Raw genomic sequence first — 20,798 nt, forward strand, 5'->3', positions numbered from 1 at the left:
GAGCCTAGTTTTTGATACTACTCTTCCAGTGTATATATTTGTTTATTTAGGGGTACGGCGGGGGCCCTGTCCCGCCATATGTTATCACTAATACTTTTAGAGGTCTGTAGTTACGTGTGTGGGTTGTGTATATATGTGTGTTCAGTTGTGTCTGTATGACTTATGTTTTGGGACGTTTCCTTTGTCGTGGCAGCCTTATCGGCTAGCATATGTGTTTATAATGGGACAACCCCACATGCTACGATAGCCTCGTCGGCTTATACAATGTGTTGTCTATTGATATGTTGTGACCTACACAGGAGATAGGTTGGGCCAGTATGTGAACATACGACAGGTTTACTTACAGTTACCTAGGGCATACGCGAGTGTCCAGCTTGGGTATCCAGTCACGGCCCACGGGGTTGGGTCGTGACACCTCTTTCTCATTGGTGATAATTTGTTTGATTCACTTCAGGGAGTGGCAAAGAACCAACAGACCGTCTATTATGATTTTTCATTAGCAGTTCGTTATGGCGTTCAGCAATAAGAAGATGAGAAAGTAATTCAGAATATTTTTTAAACTTCTTTTCATGATATTGCTACTGCAGGAGCATATTCGCGGATGGAAATATGGAGTATATTTTTTCAAGTTTATCTTGCTCAGTGATTTTTTCTCCGCATAAATTTAACTAAGCTATAATTCTAAACAAGACAGAGTTATATTCAGTTATATTTTTAAAATCCATTAATCTCAAATTTAGCCAATCATGGCGTGCCTGTGGAAGGATGACTAACTTCAGGTGGTCATATCTTTCTGTTAGGTTCTTCCACAATTTAAGAAGATCATTTAATGTAAGGTACTGTAATTTTGATCCCTCGTCAAGATGGTGACGGAGAAATATTATAGCTTTGGTACGGTCTTGACTAGATGCCTTATTGTCATCTTTAATGATGTCTGCCAAACCCATCGATTCTAGATGTATTTCGGCATCTAGTGCCCATGATGAGTAGTCTTTTCCTGATATGTCAAGGGCAACAAATTTAAATTTAAAAATATTAGACATTTTAAGAAAATAAAATTCTTACCCCTTTTATTACCTTCTTAAAAAAATATAGCTCAAAGCGATGGAGGCTAGTTCTGATAATATGTTATAAAATAAACTAACTTGGTAAAAATAAAAAGGAAAAAGTAAGGAAAAAAAATCAAAAGAGAGAAAGCAGTGTATTTGTGTTTGTATGTCTCACCGTTTTTCATTGCCGACATTATATAGGTAAGAAAAGGTGGACAATTTACCCAAGTGGACATCCACTTGAGTAATACTTTTACAACTTAAACTCGTCATTCGAAAGTATATTTTCAACAAAGTTCTTTTCTTATTAGTTCTTGTAAATGATAATGTAAATATTTAAGGATAAAATATATTTATTGACACCAACTACTCCCTAATTATGAGGATTAGTGTTTGACTAAAATAAAAGTTGGAAATCAATTTTAAAAAGTACATAAGCCATGTTCACTATTCTTAATATTTTTCTTTATCATATAATTTAACACCCCTTGATTATTAGTTTTTTTAATACTACCTACCATATATATTTATTTTACCATATATATTAGGTATCTTTAATATTAAATATTATAATAAAGATAAAATAAATATAATATTTATGCAAGTAAACATAAACAAATGTTATAATTTTGATTGCGTGGTTAAATTATTGTTGCGCATGACATGGGTTGTAACGACCTAGCCCGTCGTTACTAAAATATCTGCGGTAAAGGTATACGAATCTCTTTCGTCATAAGATTAGGATCAATTCCTTAGTATGCGAGTGCATTAGTTGTGAATAAAGATCATACTATACGCATATCTCAAAGTTGAGTTAAAAGTGTCTTTCCAATTTAGTTTTGGACTTAGGTTCAAACTAGTGTCAACTTCAAACAATCATATCTCTCATTCCATAATGAATTAGGTGGTCTATCACCGATCAAATTAAAGGTCTATGAGCCTTCTTTCCAACGCCACTAAATTTTTTTCATTCGGAGTAAAATATTATGTTGATTTCACTGAGCACTGTCCGTGCTGGGATGGTTGAACGGGATTAGGCCGCTGTGCGGGATTTGATGAGACAGAATGGAAAGGAGGCATCTTTTTCTTATCTTATTCTTCCTCTAAGTGCCAAAATAGATGAGGATTACCCTAAAAACCTCCAAAATAAGCTATTCTAGCCTTGGAGAGAAGGGGAGAAGAGATTCATAACGCAAGGAAGGATACAAGCCACGGATTTCAAGCTCATATCCGTAAATTCTCCTTCTGAAAGTCAAGGATTGTGCTATAATCCTTCTACAATTACTTACAGCCCAGGTAGACTAGGTTTTCTCAAATTAAATAGTTGTAAATCTGTTCTCACGCATTCTATATTGTAGTTGAGGGGAGATTTCATACTTAGGCATTCGGGCACGGAGTATGGATGGTTAAATGATGGTCAATTGTTGTTTAGAGTTGGAATGTATGTTTTGGGTCATGATTATTACGTGACTAGTGATAAATGACCAATCTTTGAATGTTAACCTTGGTGAACACTGTTTAGTAGGCCAATGACCCATGCGGGATTAAATGTAAATAATTGCGGGGTTGTTAGGAGATCTTAAGACCTGTGAGTTATGAGTTATTAATGTATATAAAGGAGTATGATTATATCGATAATTGGATGGGTTTATGCTTATTATTCCTTGTAAATTACTTGAGTAATGCAAATAATGAAATAAAAGGGTGAATGTGAATGAATTAGTATTAATAGATCTCATGCCATTAACCTATTTGATTACATATGGCTGTAGGTTATGGTTAGTCTATATCATAAAGAGGCCCTTAATAGTGACTGAGAAATATTGTGATGTTTACCATGCATTTAACTATTGTGGTTAGACGATTGATATGTTGTTATGATAGGTCTTCTTTAAGGATAAATGCCCATAAAAATGGAGTTTCTTGCTAGGGTTGTGCTCAAATGTGTTTTGTTGTCTATTAGAGTGATTCTTGCTATGTTGATGAGGTTTAGTCAAGAACTTCCAAAAAGAGTCTTTGTGTGAGTATGAATTGATGAAGATGAGTTGTTAAATATATTTTATTGATTTTCTTAGCTATGTGGATTATGATAAAGGATGCTATTTTCTTAAAAATGATGCTTATCTTGAATTGTTGATTTAAAGCCTTGAAGTTGTGATGAGTTTCAAAGATTGATTAAATGGATAGAGAAAATGATTGGTTATGTTTACATGTTGCTATAAATGTGCCTTTAAATTTCTCTTGAAAGATATGATTTAGAGATGATTGATTGTGCTAGAGTGGATGAGTTGACAAGGTTTAAATGAGACTTATCGATATGATTTGATTAAGTCAATTGGATGGAGTTTTATGAGCATTGAGTCTTGGGGGGAGTATCGAGCACCGAATTGAGTAAGAGTAAAGTCCATACTCGAATCCAATAACTACGTCGCCAAACGTAGGAGGGGATTGAACCGTTAAAGTCGGATGTTTCTCCAAAATGTTTGTCCTGACATTATAAGACTTGGTTGGATTGGATCCATGATTGGTTGACTCGTTCATGCCCTGGCAAAGCATGAACGAACGCAGCAACAACGTCGGTTTGTTGTACTGTCACTGGCTCATAAGTGATGGTTGTCGAATAAGAGAAACTCCCATATAAGTCTTGGTAGTACTCTGAGTCGGATTGAGTTGAATGATATGTGATTGGTCCCATCTAAACCGTATTCTTGTTTAGACCTAGGACACGTGATTGAGTTGTTATTTCTCTTGAGTTGAGTTCCAAGTGGGTTTGATGTTTCCTTTATGTCATTTCATTCGGCCATTTTACATACCAATACATTTCACGTGCTGACGCTATTTGGCCTGCATTGTTTCATGATGCAGAGACAGGTACTAGAGATCATCAACCGACGCTCCGTTGAAGATCCACATCCACTCCAGTTAGCGGTGAGTCCTCTTAGTTTCGGAGGATATTAAACCTTTTTTTGTATAGTTTTGATGTCATTTACTTTGTTTTGATTGTTGGTAGCCATGGGTTTGTCATGGGCACCTTCTAAATTGTAGATAGAGGCTTCATAGACCGGAGTGTAGAAATGTCGAATTGTTCTTTTGAGTAGCCCTTTCTAAAAAATTTTGTCGAGTTGATGATTGTTTGGCCTTGGCCCTAATTTATGAACAGGATATCCTTAATTGAGTTTTCCACTAAGAGAATATGATTAAATGAATGTGTTACTGGACCAGGTGGTTCGCTCGGAGGTCAGAAATGGCCTTCAAGTGCCGGCCACGCCTAGGGTACACTCCCGGGACGTGACAGAATCCCACTGTGGCGAGGCTGCCACAGCTGGTTAGGTCCCGCCACAATGGGCCAGTACGAACCAGGGAGAAGCTTAGGTCCCTTAAATGTTTACCTCTTTCAAGTGAGATGTTAATTATTCGAGGGCCAAATATTGCTGTGAAAGCTAAAGGTAGTAAACTTGTTAGACAGAGTAAGTAGTGGCCCGTAGTTTGGAAACTCCTCTATGTGATAGAAGGGCTAGGTCATGATTTTTTTTAGAGTTGGCAGCGGACCAACCAGAAGGGATTAGAGTTAGGCTTGAACGAATTTAATGAAGTTATCGGAAATGGTAAAAATTGTGCATAAAGGCTTGGAGGTGTATTTTCTTAAGAGCATGTTTACTTCTTTGTTGATTTCTTTATAATATGCAATAGGTATCGGGTTGACCAATGATGCCTACTAGTACGTGTTATACTGATAATACTCTTGTTATGTCACTTGACATAGTCTGGTTGCAGGGTCAGTGATGTTTCTTAGGTGAAGACGAAAATGATTCTCCAACAGTTTCTACTCTTCATTCCTTATGGTGGGAGTTATGTCATAACTTTATTTATGATATGTATCTGTAGAAGCTCTTGTATCTGTTTAGACTAGTATCCTTGGGGGTCTTATAGTATCCTTGTAATAAACCTTAGAGTTTTAAAAATTCAATTATAATGTATTCTTGACTTTTCAGGCTGTTATTTTGGTATTTGTTAAATTTCCGCATGATATTTCTGTAAGGATTATCCTATCTAGGTGTTAGAGTAGGTATTCGCACCAACTACTCCCTAATTATCATGGTTTTGTGTTTGACTAAAATAAAAGTTGGAAATCAATTTTAAAAAGTGCAAATCACATAAGCCATGTGCTTTATTCAATATTCTTAATATTTTTCTTTATCATATATTTAAGATTCCTTTTTTAAAATATATTTTATTTTTACCATATATTTTAATATTTCTTGATTATTAGTTCTTCTAATACTACCTACCATATATTTTCTTCTTACCATATATATTAGGTCTTTTTAATTTTAAATATTATAATAAAGATAAAATAAATACAATATTTATGCAAGAAAACATAAACAAATGTTATTATTTTGATCCTGTGGTTAAATTATTATTGTGCATGACTTGGGTATTGCATGTTGATTCAATATTGAAGTCTTAACTTTTTGTACATGTGTATGTGTTGCACATTTTATCCGTATAAATATAAATATAATCTATTATAATTTAAACTCGTCATTCGAAAGTATATTTTTAACAGTCCTTTTCTTATTAGTTCTTGTAAATGCTAATGTAATTATTTAAGGATAAAATATATTTATTGACACCAACTACTCCCTAATTATCATGATTAGTGTTTGACTAAAATAAAAGTTGGAAATCAATTTTTAAAGCGACAGGATTAGAAATGAGGCTATTCGGGACAAAATAGGAGTGGCTTCGGTGGAAGACAAGATGCGGGAAATACGACTGAGATGATTTGGGCATGTGAAGAGGAGAGACACAGATGCCCCAGTGCGGAGGTGTGAGAGATTGGTCATGGACGGTTTCAGAAGAGGTAGGGGTAGGCCGAACTTTTTCACACGATATATGTAAGATGACAAGACATAAAGATCATAATTCTCATACATTATACACATTATTAATTTAAAATTTTAAAAAAATATTATTTCTTAAATTTTATGTTCAATACACAAAAATGAAACAGAGAGAATATGATTTTAAGAATATCATAAAGTTGGTTGTGTGTCTCTTCCCACTATGACTAAAATTTTTGGGAGAACTGAATTTGTAGGTCAATTATATTTTTTTTTAGTTTTATAATTTTTTTATAAGAGATTTTTATTTTTACATATAATAGATCTAAAAAGAATTATTTTCTTTTATTCAATTTATAAATGGTCAATAAATTTCGTTGAAAAAACCGTCGTAGAAATTTCTTGATCTGAAGATTGCAGGTTTGAATCCTGTCCCCGCCATTTCCTGAAAATCTGAAAGGGCAAATATTCCCAATTCTCATAAACCAAAAATTACATACCAGAGAAGTCATGGCGTCGCGGGGTATATGTTTGGTAATTGGTATGGAGGAAAATATTTTGTTTCTTAATTATTCATTACCATTTTTTTTCATATTTGATTGAAAAATTACGTCTCTAATCGATGAAGTTGAAAAAATTGATTTCATAAATAACATTTCACCGTTGATTCCCTTCCACCGTTTGAAACTTTGAATGTGTCATTGCCACTAATTAATTAAAAAAAGGATGTGCTTATTGTCAATAAACTTCTGTTTTTAGTTAAAGTCCATCTTGAAAGTTGTGGAGAGGGTTTTATATAAGGGTTATGACATATTATTAATAAACTTCTGTTTTTAGCATATTATTAATCTTTTCTCTAGATTACTATGAGGCTTATGGAAAATTACATGTTATTGTACGTCAATTTAATCTGATTGGTTAAACTTATTTACACGGCTCATGCACAAAATATAATCTCTTCGTATATACTTTATACATAATGTGTCGCACATATTAGAAAATAATATTTTCTTTATTTTAATTTGTTTTTTTATTTTTTTTAGTCCGTTTAAAGAAGAATGACGTATCTTTTCTATTTTAGAAACTTTTTAATTTTTACTATTCACCTAACATACTTAAGACTGCAAGATTAAAGATATTTTTGACACACTTCACGTAACTTTAATTTGAAATCATAAAAAATCAAATATCTTTCTTTTACTTTCGTTAATTTCACATCAATTTCAAAATCAGACGAACTAATTGAACCAGACAAAGTATGATTTATTCGATTGCTCCCAAGAATGATGACTTGGTCCCCTAGTTTTTGCCGACTACAGCTAGCTGACAGAGTTACATAAATAAAGAATTAATCGATGATTTCAATCTCTAAACTTGGTGTTCAAAATCTTATTTATCTAGATTCAATGTTTTGCTTAAACTAGCACCAAAAAAGAAGGAAAAAAACATTAGATATAATTTTTCCTAAACATGTCAGGTGAAGGAGAATGGATACCCACGAGTGAAGATGAGCAATCCAAATATCATCAACCATCGTTCGATCGGAAGAATGGTTACGATTCCGAGACCGGAATTTACCATTCAGTCCTCCAACTTAGTGAACAACACAAAATGACTAGTGATTATTCTGAACTTGACACAACCAAATTTGTATTGTCACAGTTCCCATCCCCTGCCCAAGCAATGTCACAAATTGCACTAATTGACTATGCCACTGACCAAAAATTAACCTATACACAACTCCATAGGTCCATTTTATCACTTGCCACGGGCTTATATAGCGCGCTAGGTGTGCGAAAAGGCGATGTAATTTTCATCCTATCGCCAAATTCAATTTTGTACCCAACCATATGTCTAGCTGTACTTTCAATAGGTGCAATTTTATCCCCTGCCAATCCACTCAACACTGAATCAGAAATTGAAAAACAAGTACGGCTATCGCGCGCGAAATTAGCCATTGCTGCACCCGAAGAAGTTCACAAATTAGTCCCCACAGGCGTGCCTACGCTTCTCACAACGCGATCCAACAACGATGAAAATTCAATTTCAGTACAAGAGTTGATTGAAAATTGTGACCCTTTAGAATTACCTAAAGAACGTCCAATGCTTTCGGATACAGCAGCAATACTATACTCTTCAGGAACTACTGGTGTTAGCAAAGGTGTCGTGTTAACTCACGCGAATTTCGTTGCGATTATGAAACTTCTGAAGTACTACGTGGAGGTAACGTCGTCTCAGGACGACGTTTTCCTCTGTTTCGTACCGATGTTTCATGTATACGGTCTGGCATTTTTCGGGCTCGGATTATTTTGTTCGGGTGTCACAACTGTGTTGATGCAGAAATTTGATCTTCAAGCTATGTTGGAAGCAATTCAGACACATAAAATCAGTCACATTCCAGCAGTTCCACCAGTGATACTTGGGCTTGTTAAGTATAACAAAGGTACTTACTATGATTTATCATCATTGCGAAGCGTTACCTCGGGGGCAGCACCGCTGAGCAAAGAGGTAATGTTGAATTATGTGATCATATCTTTAAAGTTGTTAGAAAAAATATACGTTTTACCATATAATTATATTATATTTGATCACAACACTTAACGTGTGAGCCTAATTCTCATTTCATGAGGCATGTGGAAATGTGGTTGAATCCCAAACGTCTTGACTGCTCTAATACCAAATTGAATAGTGTCGACTATTTTATCTAATAGCTCAATGTGTCAAAGAGGACATGTTTTATAGCCCTTAATTATATTATGTCTCAACCAAGGGCAAAGATAGGGTCAACATTTTGATTTTTTTATGTACAAATTGTTGAGGTTGAATCCCTTGGCATTGTCTAGTGTTTATTTCTCTCTATTTTGAATCTCTTTAGTGAAAATCTTGTTGGTTTGAACAGGTAGCTGATGCGTTCCGAGAGAAGTTCCCTTGGGTGGAACTGAAGCAAGGCTACGGCCTAACCGAGACAACAGGTGCAGCAACATTTTTCGTTACCAACGAAGATTCAAAGGCCCGTCCATCCTCGGTGGGAGTGTTATTTCCGGGCTTCTCCGCGAAGGTGGTTAATCACGAAACAGGGGAGGCGTCGCCGCCATTTAAAGAAGGTGAATTGTGGTTGAAAGGTCCAGGGGTTATGAAAGAGTATTTTGGAAATGAAGAAGCAACTACTGCAACAATCAATAAAGATGGCTGGCTCAAAACTGGTGATCTTTGTTACTTTGATGACAAGGGATATTTATATATTGTTGATAGAATAAAGGAACTCATCAAACATAATGGTTATCAGGTGACGTCAAAATCAAATTCATAATTTAAAGTTTATGAGTTATCATCTAAAGTATATACATATTCAGTGCTCCACCCCTGCGCGTTCATTTAGGTTAGTTAAAAGAACAGCTAACAAGTATCAAGTGTCGAAAACACTTTTATGCGTTAAAAATTGATTTTATGAATAAACAGTTATGCATGCAAAGGGATCCTTATACTCAATTAGTTGAGGACGCACAATTATAAAATGTAAATGCAATACAGGTAGCTCCAGCAGAACTTGAAGCAATACTATTGAGCCACCATGAGATACTTGATGCAGCAGTTGTCCCGTGAGTCAATTTTCATTGACGGTGTAAAAAATGTTTATACTAACGATGTATATTACTTGAACACATAAAATATTATTATTATACAGACTAGAAGATGAGGAAGCAGGACAAATACCACTGGCATATGTTGTAAGAGCAGCCAGTTCTGGTCTCACACAAGACCAAGTCATTCAATTTGTTTCTAGCCAGGTTCGAGTTCATTTAATTTTTTGGTACAATATTAATATTTATAACTTTTTTGTGTTTTTTAAATACATATATGCATAATTTTAAGAATTTTGTTTACACTTCATTTTATTTTATTTTTTATATTTTCTTGCTTTAGTTATTCATTTTTAAAAATAAAACTTCCATCTTATTTAGCTTAAATATTTTTGTGTGTGCGTATTCCCATGATGTCATCACATGTATTTAAAAATAAAACTTTCAATCTTATTTAGATTAAAAATAGAACTTTCATCTCAAATTTGTTAAAGTAAAAGAGGATTTTTGTCACGCCCCGAGAGGGTACCCTAGGCGTGGCCGGCACTCAGAAACCATTTCTGACTTCTGAGAGAACCACTTGGTCTCATTTCTTATTTATTCATGAGCGGAAGACTTAAGAATACTAATGTGGGCTTGTCATAATCAAAGGAAAAATAGATAATTATTAGAAGAAGTAGTTTCTAAGGAGAACTACTCCGATTACATCATCAGACTCTGTCTATGAAGCCTCTAATACTCTTAGATGGTGCCAATGACATGTCCATGGCTACCTCAAAAGAAACATCACACTCAACAATAATAAAAGGATAAGGAGTTCCTTCGAATACAAGAAGGACTCACCAAATAGCTGAAAAGAAATGATCTTCAACGATGCGCCTGTTGAGGATCTCTAACACCTGTATCTGCATCATAAAACGATGCAGGTCGAATGACGTCAGTACGTGGAATGTACGAGTATGTAAAATGGCAGGAAGGTAAGGATAGATATCAAGATACTCCTCTCAATAAAACTCAGCTCAGAACTCAACATCATCTCAACATGACTATGTAATGCAAGTTTAAAATATAATAATAAAAATAATAGTAATAAGCAATGCTTACTCAGTTGGGAGTTTCTCTAACCGACAACCATCACTTATGAGCTAGCGATGATACAACGAAGCGATGTCGTTGCCACATCCATCCAATACCTTGCCAGGGTAAAGGACATCACCATCTTGGATCCATTCATCAAAGTCCTCTTTTTGGGACTTAAGAGGCATAGCCTCCATCCTACGCTGGCTACGTAGTTCTGGGGTTTGAGTCAATTAAACTCTTACCCAACTCGGTGCTCAATACTACTCCCAAAATATGTGCTCATATTAAACTCATCATCTAGTCTCATTGGACTTTAATTTAAATCATCAAACTCATCTCATTTCATGTTCATCAATCATTATACTTCCAAAAACATCATTTACATCTCATCAAAACATCTTGCTCAAAATATCATTTTCTCAAATTCATTCAAATTCAACTCTTTTACTCTTTCAAAACTCAATAAAATACATATATAGTATTAATTCATATAACTCTCTTTTTATCAATAAAAATAATAAAAAGCCAACATCTTTACTCAAAACATATGTAAAAATATTCATGAACATCAAATCAATTAGAATTCATGGGAAAGTAGCCATGAACAATAATTCCAATAATATGAGAGATAACAATAATAATAATATTAATGCATAAATATATCAAACTCAATAGAAGAAGAATTAATTCATCTAGAATTCAAGATTTGAATAAAACTCAACTATAACTCAATTATAATAAATTTAAATATTGGGCGCATGGACGAACTCAATCCAATGCTATGAAAGCCTTACATACCTTAAATCCGAAGGTTTACTCTGAATTGGAATACTCTTGGATCCCTAGCCTTTTCTCCTCGCCGGAGCGTTTTGTGTACTACCCGGAGTATAAAAATAATCGGAGTAGTATTTTTATACTACTAAAACTAAAACTATATTTGAGAAGAAGTATATAGAGAGAAGAAATGCTTAGGAAAGCTTGATGAATAAAATGAGGAAATAAGGTGGGTATTTATAGGTGGGAAAGAGGGACCTAACAATAAATAAAATAATTATAAAGAAAAATCTGAAAATTTAATGGAATATATTGATGTCATGGATGATGTTAAATGGAGGACAATTTATGTCATGCATGATGTCAAATGCATCTAGATGTTTCCATGGTAGGTAAGATGAGTTCTTTTTAACAGAATACTCATTTTCGAAGCTACGTTTGAATAAGATAAATTCCTTATTAGGATTTGGTTTCTTCATAAGAATTGTAGATATGGAAGTCTAGTTTCATATCGTTCAAGAATCAACCAATTTGGAGCAACCTACAGTGAGATATGAATTTTCTTCTATCAACACTCAATTCCGTCACAGCACTATATCTTGCAAAGATTAATTTATTTGACCTACTTATACTCCGAATTTGAAGTTATGTTCTTCATGAAAGTTGTAGGTAAGGATGTTGTGATTACCCAGAAATTTGAATCACCTAATTTGGACCAACCTATGAAAAGTTATGCCCAAAATACAGAGGCTGTATTATTTTTGTCGAGAATTGAAATACCGACATACAACATTTTAGGGGTTGTTACAATATCTCCCCCTTGGGATCATTCGTCCTCGAATGAAGATGAAAATAGGAGACATAAAGAATGAATATCATCAATACATCAACTCCGATACTCAAATGGTTAATGACTCAAACTCAAGAATAAACATCGACTCAAAGGTAGAAGTAAGGAATATTACCTTGAATATCGTCATCAGAAGGCATAAATAGATGAGGATAGTTAGCCTTCATATCTTCTTCAGCTTCCCATGTAGCCTCTTCAACAAATTGATTTCGCCATAGGACTTTGACAGATGCCACTTCCTTAGTTCTTAATTTGCGAACCTGACGATCAAGAATTTGAACTGGAATCTCTTCATAACTCAAACTCTCTTTCACCCCAATGCTCTCAGCTGGGACAACAAGTGAAGGATCTCCCAAACACTTCTTAAGCATAGAGATGTGAAACACGGGATGAATAGCAGCTAATTCTGGAGGCAACTCCAATTCATAGGCTACGTTACCTACCCTCCTCATAATCTGATAAGGACCAATGTAGCGGGGACTAAGCTTCCCTTTCTTTCCAAATCTCATCACACCCTTCATGGGTGAAACTTTCAAGTATACCCAATCATACACTTCGAACTCTAAATCTCTTCTTCTAACATCAGTGTAGGATTTTTGGCGACTTTGAGCAGTCCTCAACCTCTCTTGTATGGTTTTCACCTTCTCCATAGCTTGGTGAACCAAGTCTGGTCCAATCAACTCAGCTTCACCAACTTCAAACCAACCAATTGGTGATCTACATCTCCTCCCATACAGAGCTTCATAAGGAGCCATTTGAATACTCGAATGGAAACTATTATTGTATGCAAACTCAATAAGAGGTAAATGATCATCCCAATTACCTTTGAAGTCAATGACACAGGCTCTTAGCATATCCTCCAAAGTCTGTATCGTACGCTCTGCCTGGCCATCTGTTTGCGGATGAAAAGCAGTACTAAGGTTCACTCTTGAACCCAAGCCCTTCTGAAATGACTTCCAAAACTGAGCAGTAAATTGAGCTCCCCTATCAGAGATGATAGACAAAGGAACTCCATGCAGTCTAACAATCTCTCTAAGATACAGTTTGGCATAATCCTCTGCAGTGTTCGTAGTCTTAACCGGCAAGAAATGGGCCGATTTGGTCATCCTATCCACAATTACCCAAATAGAGTCATGTTGTTTGCGGGTTCGTGGTAAACCGGTAATGAAGTCCATATTGATCATTTCCCACTTCCATTCCGGTATCTCTATATTCTGAGCCACTCCACAAGGCCTTTGGTGCTCAATTTTAACTTGTTGGCAATTTGGGCACTTGGACACAAACTCTGCTATATCTCTCTTCATTCCACTCCACCAGTATACTTCTCTCAAGTCATGATACATCTTTGTTGAACCTGGATGGATGGAATACTTAGAATTATGGGCTTCTTTCATGATTCTCTCCCTAATACCATCAACACTTGGAACACATAATCTTTCTTGATATCTCAACACTCCATCTCCCCCTTTGGTAAAAGCCATTACCTTCTGCTTGTGAACCTCATCCTTCAGTTGAAGAAGAATAGGGTCCTGATCTTGATTTTCTTTCACCTCTGCAACTAGAGATGATTCGGCTCCATTTCGTACTATTGTACCACCCTCACTAGAGTCAATAAGTTGAACTCCCAAACGCGCAAGTCTATGCACTTCCTTTGCCAACTCCTTCTTTTCCTCTTCCACATGAGTTGTACTTCCCATAGATAACCTGCTAAGAGCATCAGCAACTACATTTGCTTTACCTGGGTGGTAGAGAATGCTCATGTCATAATCCTTGAGCAACTCTAGCCATCTCCTTTGCCTCAAATTCAGCTCCTTCTGGCTGAATACATACTGCAAGCTCTTATGGTCTGTGAACACATCCACATGTACACCATAAAGATTGTGACGCCAAATCTTAAGAGCAAATACCACAGCTGCCAACTCAAGGTCATGAGTGGGGTAGTTCCTCTCATGAGTCTTAAGCTGCCTGGAGGCATAGGCAATGACCTTACCTTTCTGCATCAATACACATCCCAACCCAACTCTTGAAGCATCACAATAGATTACAAAACCATCCATTCCTTCGGGTAGGGATAGTACTGGAGCAGTAGTCAATCTAGCTTTCAACTCTTGAAAACTTTTCTCACAAGCATCAGACCATTGAAACTTAGCCTTCTTCTGAGTCAGCTTAGTCAATGGTGAGGATATGGATGAAAATCCCTCAACAAACCTCCTGTAGTAACCAGCCAAACCTAAGAAACTCCTTATGTCGGTTGGAGAGGTGGGTCGGGGCCAGTTCTTAACTGCCTCAATCTTTTGAGTATCAACTTGGATTCCATCCCCAGATATAATATGACCTAGGAATGCTACAGACTCAAGCCAAAACTCACACTTTGAAAACTTAGCATACAACTCCTTCTCCTTAAGAGTTTGAAGGACAATCCTAAGGTGATTAGCATGCTCATTCTTACTTCTAGAGTAGACCAAAATATCATCGATGAAGACAATTACAAACGTATCTAGGTATGGCTTGAATACTCGGTTCATGAGGTCCATAAAAGCTGCTGGAGCATTTGTCAATCCAAAGGACATAACAAGAAACTCAAAATGACCATAGCGGGTTCGAAAAGCCGTCTTCGGGATGTCACATTCTCTCACTTTCAACTGGTGATAGCCTGATCTGAGGTCTATCTTAGAGAAATATGTGGCACCCTGAAGTTGGTCAAATAAATCATCTATTCTGGGGAGAGGGTACTTGTTTTTAATAGTGACCTTGTTTAGTTGTCGGTAATCAATGCACATTCTAAGGGACCCATCTTTCTTTCGCACGAATAGGACAGGAGCGCCCCAAGGTGAGACACTTGGCCTAATAAACCCCTTATCTAGGAGGTCTTTCAGTTGTTCTTTCAACTCTTTCAACTCAGCAGGAGCCATCCTATAAGGAGGAATGGAGATAGGTTGTGTATCAGGAAGGATATCAATACCAAAGTTTATCTCTCTATCAGGAGGAATTCCGGGTAGATCCTCAGGAAAGACTTCAGGAAACTCATTCACAATGGGAACTGACTCAAGAGATGGAGTCTGATCATTAATATTTTTGACTCGAACTATATGATAAATACATCCCTTAGAGATTAATTTTCTGGCCTTAAGGTAGGAAATAAATTTACCCCTAGGCACTACAGAATTACCCTTCCACTCTAAGATAGGCTCGTTTGGAAATTGAAACTTGACAATTCGGGTCCTACAATCAACCGAAGCATAACAAGAATAAAGCCAGTCCATACCAAGAATCACATCAAAATCAACCATGTCCAACTCAACTAAGTCAGACATGGTATCCCTATGATAGATTGACACAGTACAATTTCTATAGACCCTCTCAGCTAAGATAGAATCACCAACAGGAGTAGACACACTGAAAGGCTCAAGAAGACACTCAGGAAGGATCTCAAATTTACTAGCCAAGTAAGGAGTCACAAAAGATAATGTAGCACCCGGATCAAGTAATGCATACACATCAAAAGAAAGGACTCGAAGCATACCAGTAACAACATCGGGTGCGTTTTCTTGGTCTTGGCGACTACCCATAGCATACAGACGGTTGGTTCCCCCACCTGCACTTGAAGCTGCACCTCTATGATTACCTCTATTCTGTGGAGCTGCAGAAGAAAACTGAGCTCTACTACTTCCATCTCCCTGCCTTTTTGAAGGACACTCATTCTGGAAGTGACCTATCTTTCCACATCCGTAGCAAGCATTGGTGCCCACACGACACTCTCCCAAATGGAGCCTTCCACATCTAGCACATGGTGGTTTCCCTCTAGAACCTTGAGCCATACTTAATTGGGACTGAGAACCTTGAGATCGGAAGTTTTGGTGACTTAGAGATCTTTGATCATACCTGGTATTAGGTGTAAAAGTATTTGTTGGGGAAGGTGCATAATTGGAAGACCTTTTCTGAAAGAAAGACTTGTTACCCTTCCCTTGCTTCTGCTCATTCTCATGCCCAGCAGACTTAGCCTTCTTGCTTAGGTGTTCTTCTCGGTCCTTTTTCTTATCATCCTCAACCTGCTGAGCATACACCATCAATCTAGAAAAATCCATGTCAGAAATCATTAGCATTGCCTTACATTCTTTCTTTACATGTTTGCCTAGGCCAGAGACAAACTTCCTCATCTTAGACCTCATATGGGGAATCATTTCTGGGGCATATTTGGACAATTGAATAAACTTCAAACTATATTCTTTCACAGTCATACTCTCTTGCTTGAGGTTCACAAACTCCTCAATTTTTGCTTCACGTAGCTCTTGGGGAAAAAGTTATCAAGAAATGCTCTTTCAAACTCATCCCAAAGAGCAGGCTCTGCATCTTCACCTCTACTTTCTTCCCACTGGTTATACCAGACATTTGCGACATCCTTGAGTTGATAAGACACCAACTCAACACCCTCAATCTCTGTAGCATGCATCGCTTTTAGTATCTTCCACATCTCATCAATGAAATTTTGGGGGTCTTCATCAACGTTAGAACCCGTGAAGACCGGTGGATTCATTCTCAGAAAATCTCTGATCCTCGTGGCAGCAGACGGCTCTTGATAACTAGAGCTAGGAGTTGGTGAACTTTGGCTACTATTTCGAGCAGCCACCAACTGGGTGAGCATAGCAATCGCTCCTCGAAAATCATCCTCAGAAGTAGGAGTGGTCTGAACAGTAGGTACTTGGGGTACCTCAGTAGACCTTGCAGGTCGGCCCCTAGTTCTCCGTGGAGGCATCACTGACTGTGGAACCTCAGTGTTGGGAGCGTTCCTCTTACTAGCTGAACGTTTAGGAGGCATGTCTGAAACGTGTAAACGCACGAATTAGAAAGAAAGCTTTTATAGAGTTAAACTCTATCGCACGAACTCAGATTATGAAAGAAGTGAAATAATTCCTAATGTCCTATAGCTTCCTGATTATAAGTATGGTGCATGACACACCTATAAACAAGACTCTACTAGACACGGCTTCATAGACACCCTAGGACTCTTGAACTCTGTGCTCTGATACCAAGTTTGTCACGCCCCGAGAGGGTACCCTAGGCGTGGCCGGCACTCAGAAACCATTTCTGACTTCTGAGAGAACCACTTGGTCTCATTTCTTATTTATTCATGAGCGGAAGACTTAAGAATACTAATGTGGGCTTGTCATAATCAAAGGAAAAATAGATAATTATTAGAAGAAGTAGTTTCTAAGGAGAACTACTCCGATTACATCATCAGACTCTGTCTATGAAGCCTCTAATACTCTTAGATGGTGCCAATGACATGTCCATGGCTACCTCAAAAGAAACATCACACTCAACAATAATAAAAGGATAAGGAGTTCCTTCGAATACAAGAAGGACTCACCAAATAGCTGAAAAGAAATGATCTTCAACGATGCGCCTGTTGAGGATCTCTAACACCTATATCTGCATCATAAAACGATGCAGGTCGAATGACGTCAGTACGTGGAATGTACGAGTATGTAAAATGGCAGGAAGGTAAGGATAGATATCAAGATACTCCTCTCAATAAAACTCAGCTCAGAACTCAACATCATCTCAACATGACTATGTAATGCAAGTTTAAAATATAATAATAAAAATAATAGTAATAAGCAATGCTTACTCAGTTGGGAGTTTCTCTAACCGACAACCATCACTTATGAGCTAGCGATGATACAACGAAGCGATGTCGTTGCCACATCCATCCAATACCTTGCCAGGGTAAAGGACATCACCATCTTGGATCCATTCATCAAAGTCCTCTTTTTGGGACTTAAGAGGCATAGCCTCCATCCTACGCTGGCTACGTAGTTCTGGGGTTTGAGTCAATTAAACTCTTACCCAACTCGGTGCTCAATACTACTCCCAAAATATGTGCTCATATTAAACTCATCATCTAGTCTCATTGGACTTTAATTTAAATCATCAAACTCATCTCATTTCATGTTCATCAATCATTATACTTCCAAAAACATCATTTACATCTCATCAAAACATCTTGCTCAAAATATCATTTTCTCAAATTCATTCAAATTCAACTCTTTTACTCTTTCAAAACTCAATAAAATACATATATAGTATTAATTCATATAACTCTCTTTTTATCAATAAAAATAATAAAAAGCCAACATCTTTACTCAAAACATATGTAAAAATATTCATGAACATCAAATCAATTAGAATTCATGGGAAAGTAGCCATGAACAATAATTCCAATAATATGAGAGATAACAATAATAATAATATTAATGCATAAATATATCAAACTCAATAGAAGAAGAATTAATTCATCTAGAATTCAAGATTTGAATAAAACTCAACTATAACTCAATTATAATAAATTTAAATATTGGGCGCATGGACGAACTCAATCCAATGCTATGAAAGCCTTACATACCTTAAATCCGAAGGTTTACTCTGAATTGGAATACTCTTGGATCCCTAGCCTTTTCTCCTCGCCGGAGCGTTTTGTGTACTACCCGGAGTATAAAAATAATCGGAGTAGTATTTTTATACTACTAAAACTAAAACTATATTTGAGAAGAAGTATATAGAGAGAAGAAATGCTTAGGAAAGCTTGATGAATAAAATGAGGAAATAAGGTGGGTATTTATAGGTGGGAAAGAGGGACCTAACAATAAATAAAATAATTATAAAGAAAAATCTGAAAATTTAATGGAATATATTGATGTCATGGATGATGTTAAATGGAGGACAATTTATGTCATGCATGATGTCAAATGCATCTAGATGTTTCCATGGTAGGTAAGATGAGTTCTTTTTAACAGAATACTCATTTTCGAAGCTACGTTTGAATAAGATAAATTCCTTATTAGGATTTGGTTTCTTCATAAGAATTGTAGATATGGAAGTCTAGTTTCATATCGTTCAAGAATCAACCAATTTGGAGCAACCTACAGTGAGATATGAATTTTCTTCTATCAACACTCAATTCCGTCACAGCACTATATCTTGCAAAGATTAATTTATTTGACCTACTTATACTCCGAATTTGAAGTTATGTTCTTCATGAAAGTTGTAGGTAAGGATGTTGTGATTACCCAGAAATTTGAATCACCTAATTTGGACCAACCTATGAAAAGTTATGCCCAAAATACAGAGGCTGTATTATTTTTGTCGAGAATTGAAATACCGACATACAACATTTTAGGGGTTGTTACAATTTTATTATTTGTATCACTTCATTTAAGCTCATATCACACTCTTAAATTGTAAAATGTTAAAGGTTTCATTTCAATTCACATATAAAATACAAGCTTTCTATTGACTAAAAGAATATATTAAAAATATGTAATTTAGTATTAGAGACATCAAAATATAAATAAACATAAGCATTAGTCAAATAAATTCATAAATAAAAACTATATTTATATAATGTAATTTGTTTAATAAAAAAATATGAAGAATTATCATAAAAATAAGAAATAGTAAAGATTGTGAATGTTAGTATATATGTGAAAATTACGTGGATTAAATGATAAAGTTTAATGATTAAATTCATCAAGTTTAAAGACGCTTTGTGCAGGTAGCCCCGTACAAGAAAGTAAGAAGGGTTAATTTTATCAGTGCCATACCAAGATCAGCAGCAGGGAAAATTTTGAGGAAGGAATTGGTGCTTCAAAGCAACCTCCCAATTTTGTCAAAATTATAAGATCACATATTTGCGTTATAGTGTGAAAGATATTTAAATTATTTATGTGATAAGTCAAGTCAAATAAATAAGCCAATAAGATCATATCATGTGTCAAAATGATATAACATGCTTAGTCAAAACAAAGACCAAAAAAAATATGCTATATGTGATAGTGACGTGTTTTGATCAATCAAATGTCTCCATGCCAACTTCAATTTTATTGGTCAAAAAGATTTTATTCTCATCACAACTCTTTCATTCCACAACTACAAATAGGGGTCTCATCATTCATAAAAAAAACATCAGAATTTTAACAAAAAATCTGAAAGAGCTTGTGGATCAAATAATATTTAGTGTTGTTTTTTGTTGGTTAGTACTAATTAGGGTAGATTATGAAAATTTCTCTACTGTTAGTGTGTTTATGTTTTTCCCCATAAAATTAAATAGAACCAAATTAGAAATAAGCCCAACATTCAAATTCTAGCAATACAAAAAAAAAAAAATACTAGCATTCAAATCAAGCTCCAAAGATGATAAATCACCAACAAAAGAAGAAATCAATACTTTTCAATCAAATTTCCAAAGGTATATGTTTCTTTATGTTGTGTGCGCTTTATTTTCTTAACAACCGTATTGTTTGAGTTAACTTTATATAATTTTAAATATTCGACAAAAATTTGTGGTGTCGTCAAAGAAAGAAAAGTCTATGAATATTCATCGACTTTGCTTTATTTGACAGTTCCACAACTCTTTGTCCTACATTTAAAATTATGGCTCAAACATTGTCGTTCTTAAAGAAAAATAAAACAACACAACAGAAAGAAGAAAAAAACAGATTCCTTTGGAAATTTGATTAGAAACTAGTGATTTCTTCTTTTGTTGCCGATTTATCATCTTTGAAGCTTCGATTTGAATATTAGAGTTTCTCTTCTTCTATATTGCTAGGATCTGAATGTT

The 20,798-nt window shown here is 35.7% G+C and overlaps 1 protein-coding gene across 1 annotated transcript; it reads left to right on the forward strand.

Annotated features, from left to right (window-relative positions):
• The first annotated feature begins 7,366 nt into the window (after positions 1-7,366).
• Positions 7,367-19,859, forward strand: LOC129886344 (probable CoA ligase CCL5). Its single transcript, XM_055960998.1, has 5 exons — positions 7,367-8,404; positions 8,796-9,182; positions 9,428-9,495; positions 9,582-9,684; positions 19,734-19,859. The coding sequence occupies exons 1-5, from the start codon at positions 7,367-7,369 to the stop codon at positions 19,857-19,859; spliced, it is 1,722 nt and encodes a 573-aa protein (XP_055816973.1).
• The last annotated feature ends 939 nt before the right edge of the window (positions 19,860-20,798 follow it).

This window comes from Solanum dulcamara, chromosome 1 (assembly GCF_947179165.1).
Source record: "Solanum dulcamara chromosome 1, daSolDulc1.2, whole genome shotgun sequence".
Lineage (NCBI taxonomy): Eukaryota > Viridiplantae > Streptophyta > Magnoliopsida > Solanales > Solanaceae > Solanum > Solanum dulcamara.

Bases quoted from the DNA above. Each gene is read 5' to 3' on its own strand.
- LOC129886344 (XM_055960998.1), top strand. From the start codon at position 7,367: ATGTCAGGTGAAGGAGAATGGATACCCACGAGTGAAGATGAGCAATCC. The intron at 8,405-8,795 runs GTAATGTTGAAT...TGGTTTGAACAG, and splicing joins CAGCACCGCTGAGCAAAGAG to GTAGCTGATGCGTTCCGAGA. The intron at 9,183-9,427 runs GTGACGTCAAAA...AATGCAATACAG, and splicing joins TCAAACATAATGGTTATCAG to GTAGCTCCAGCAGAACTTGA.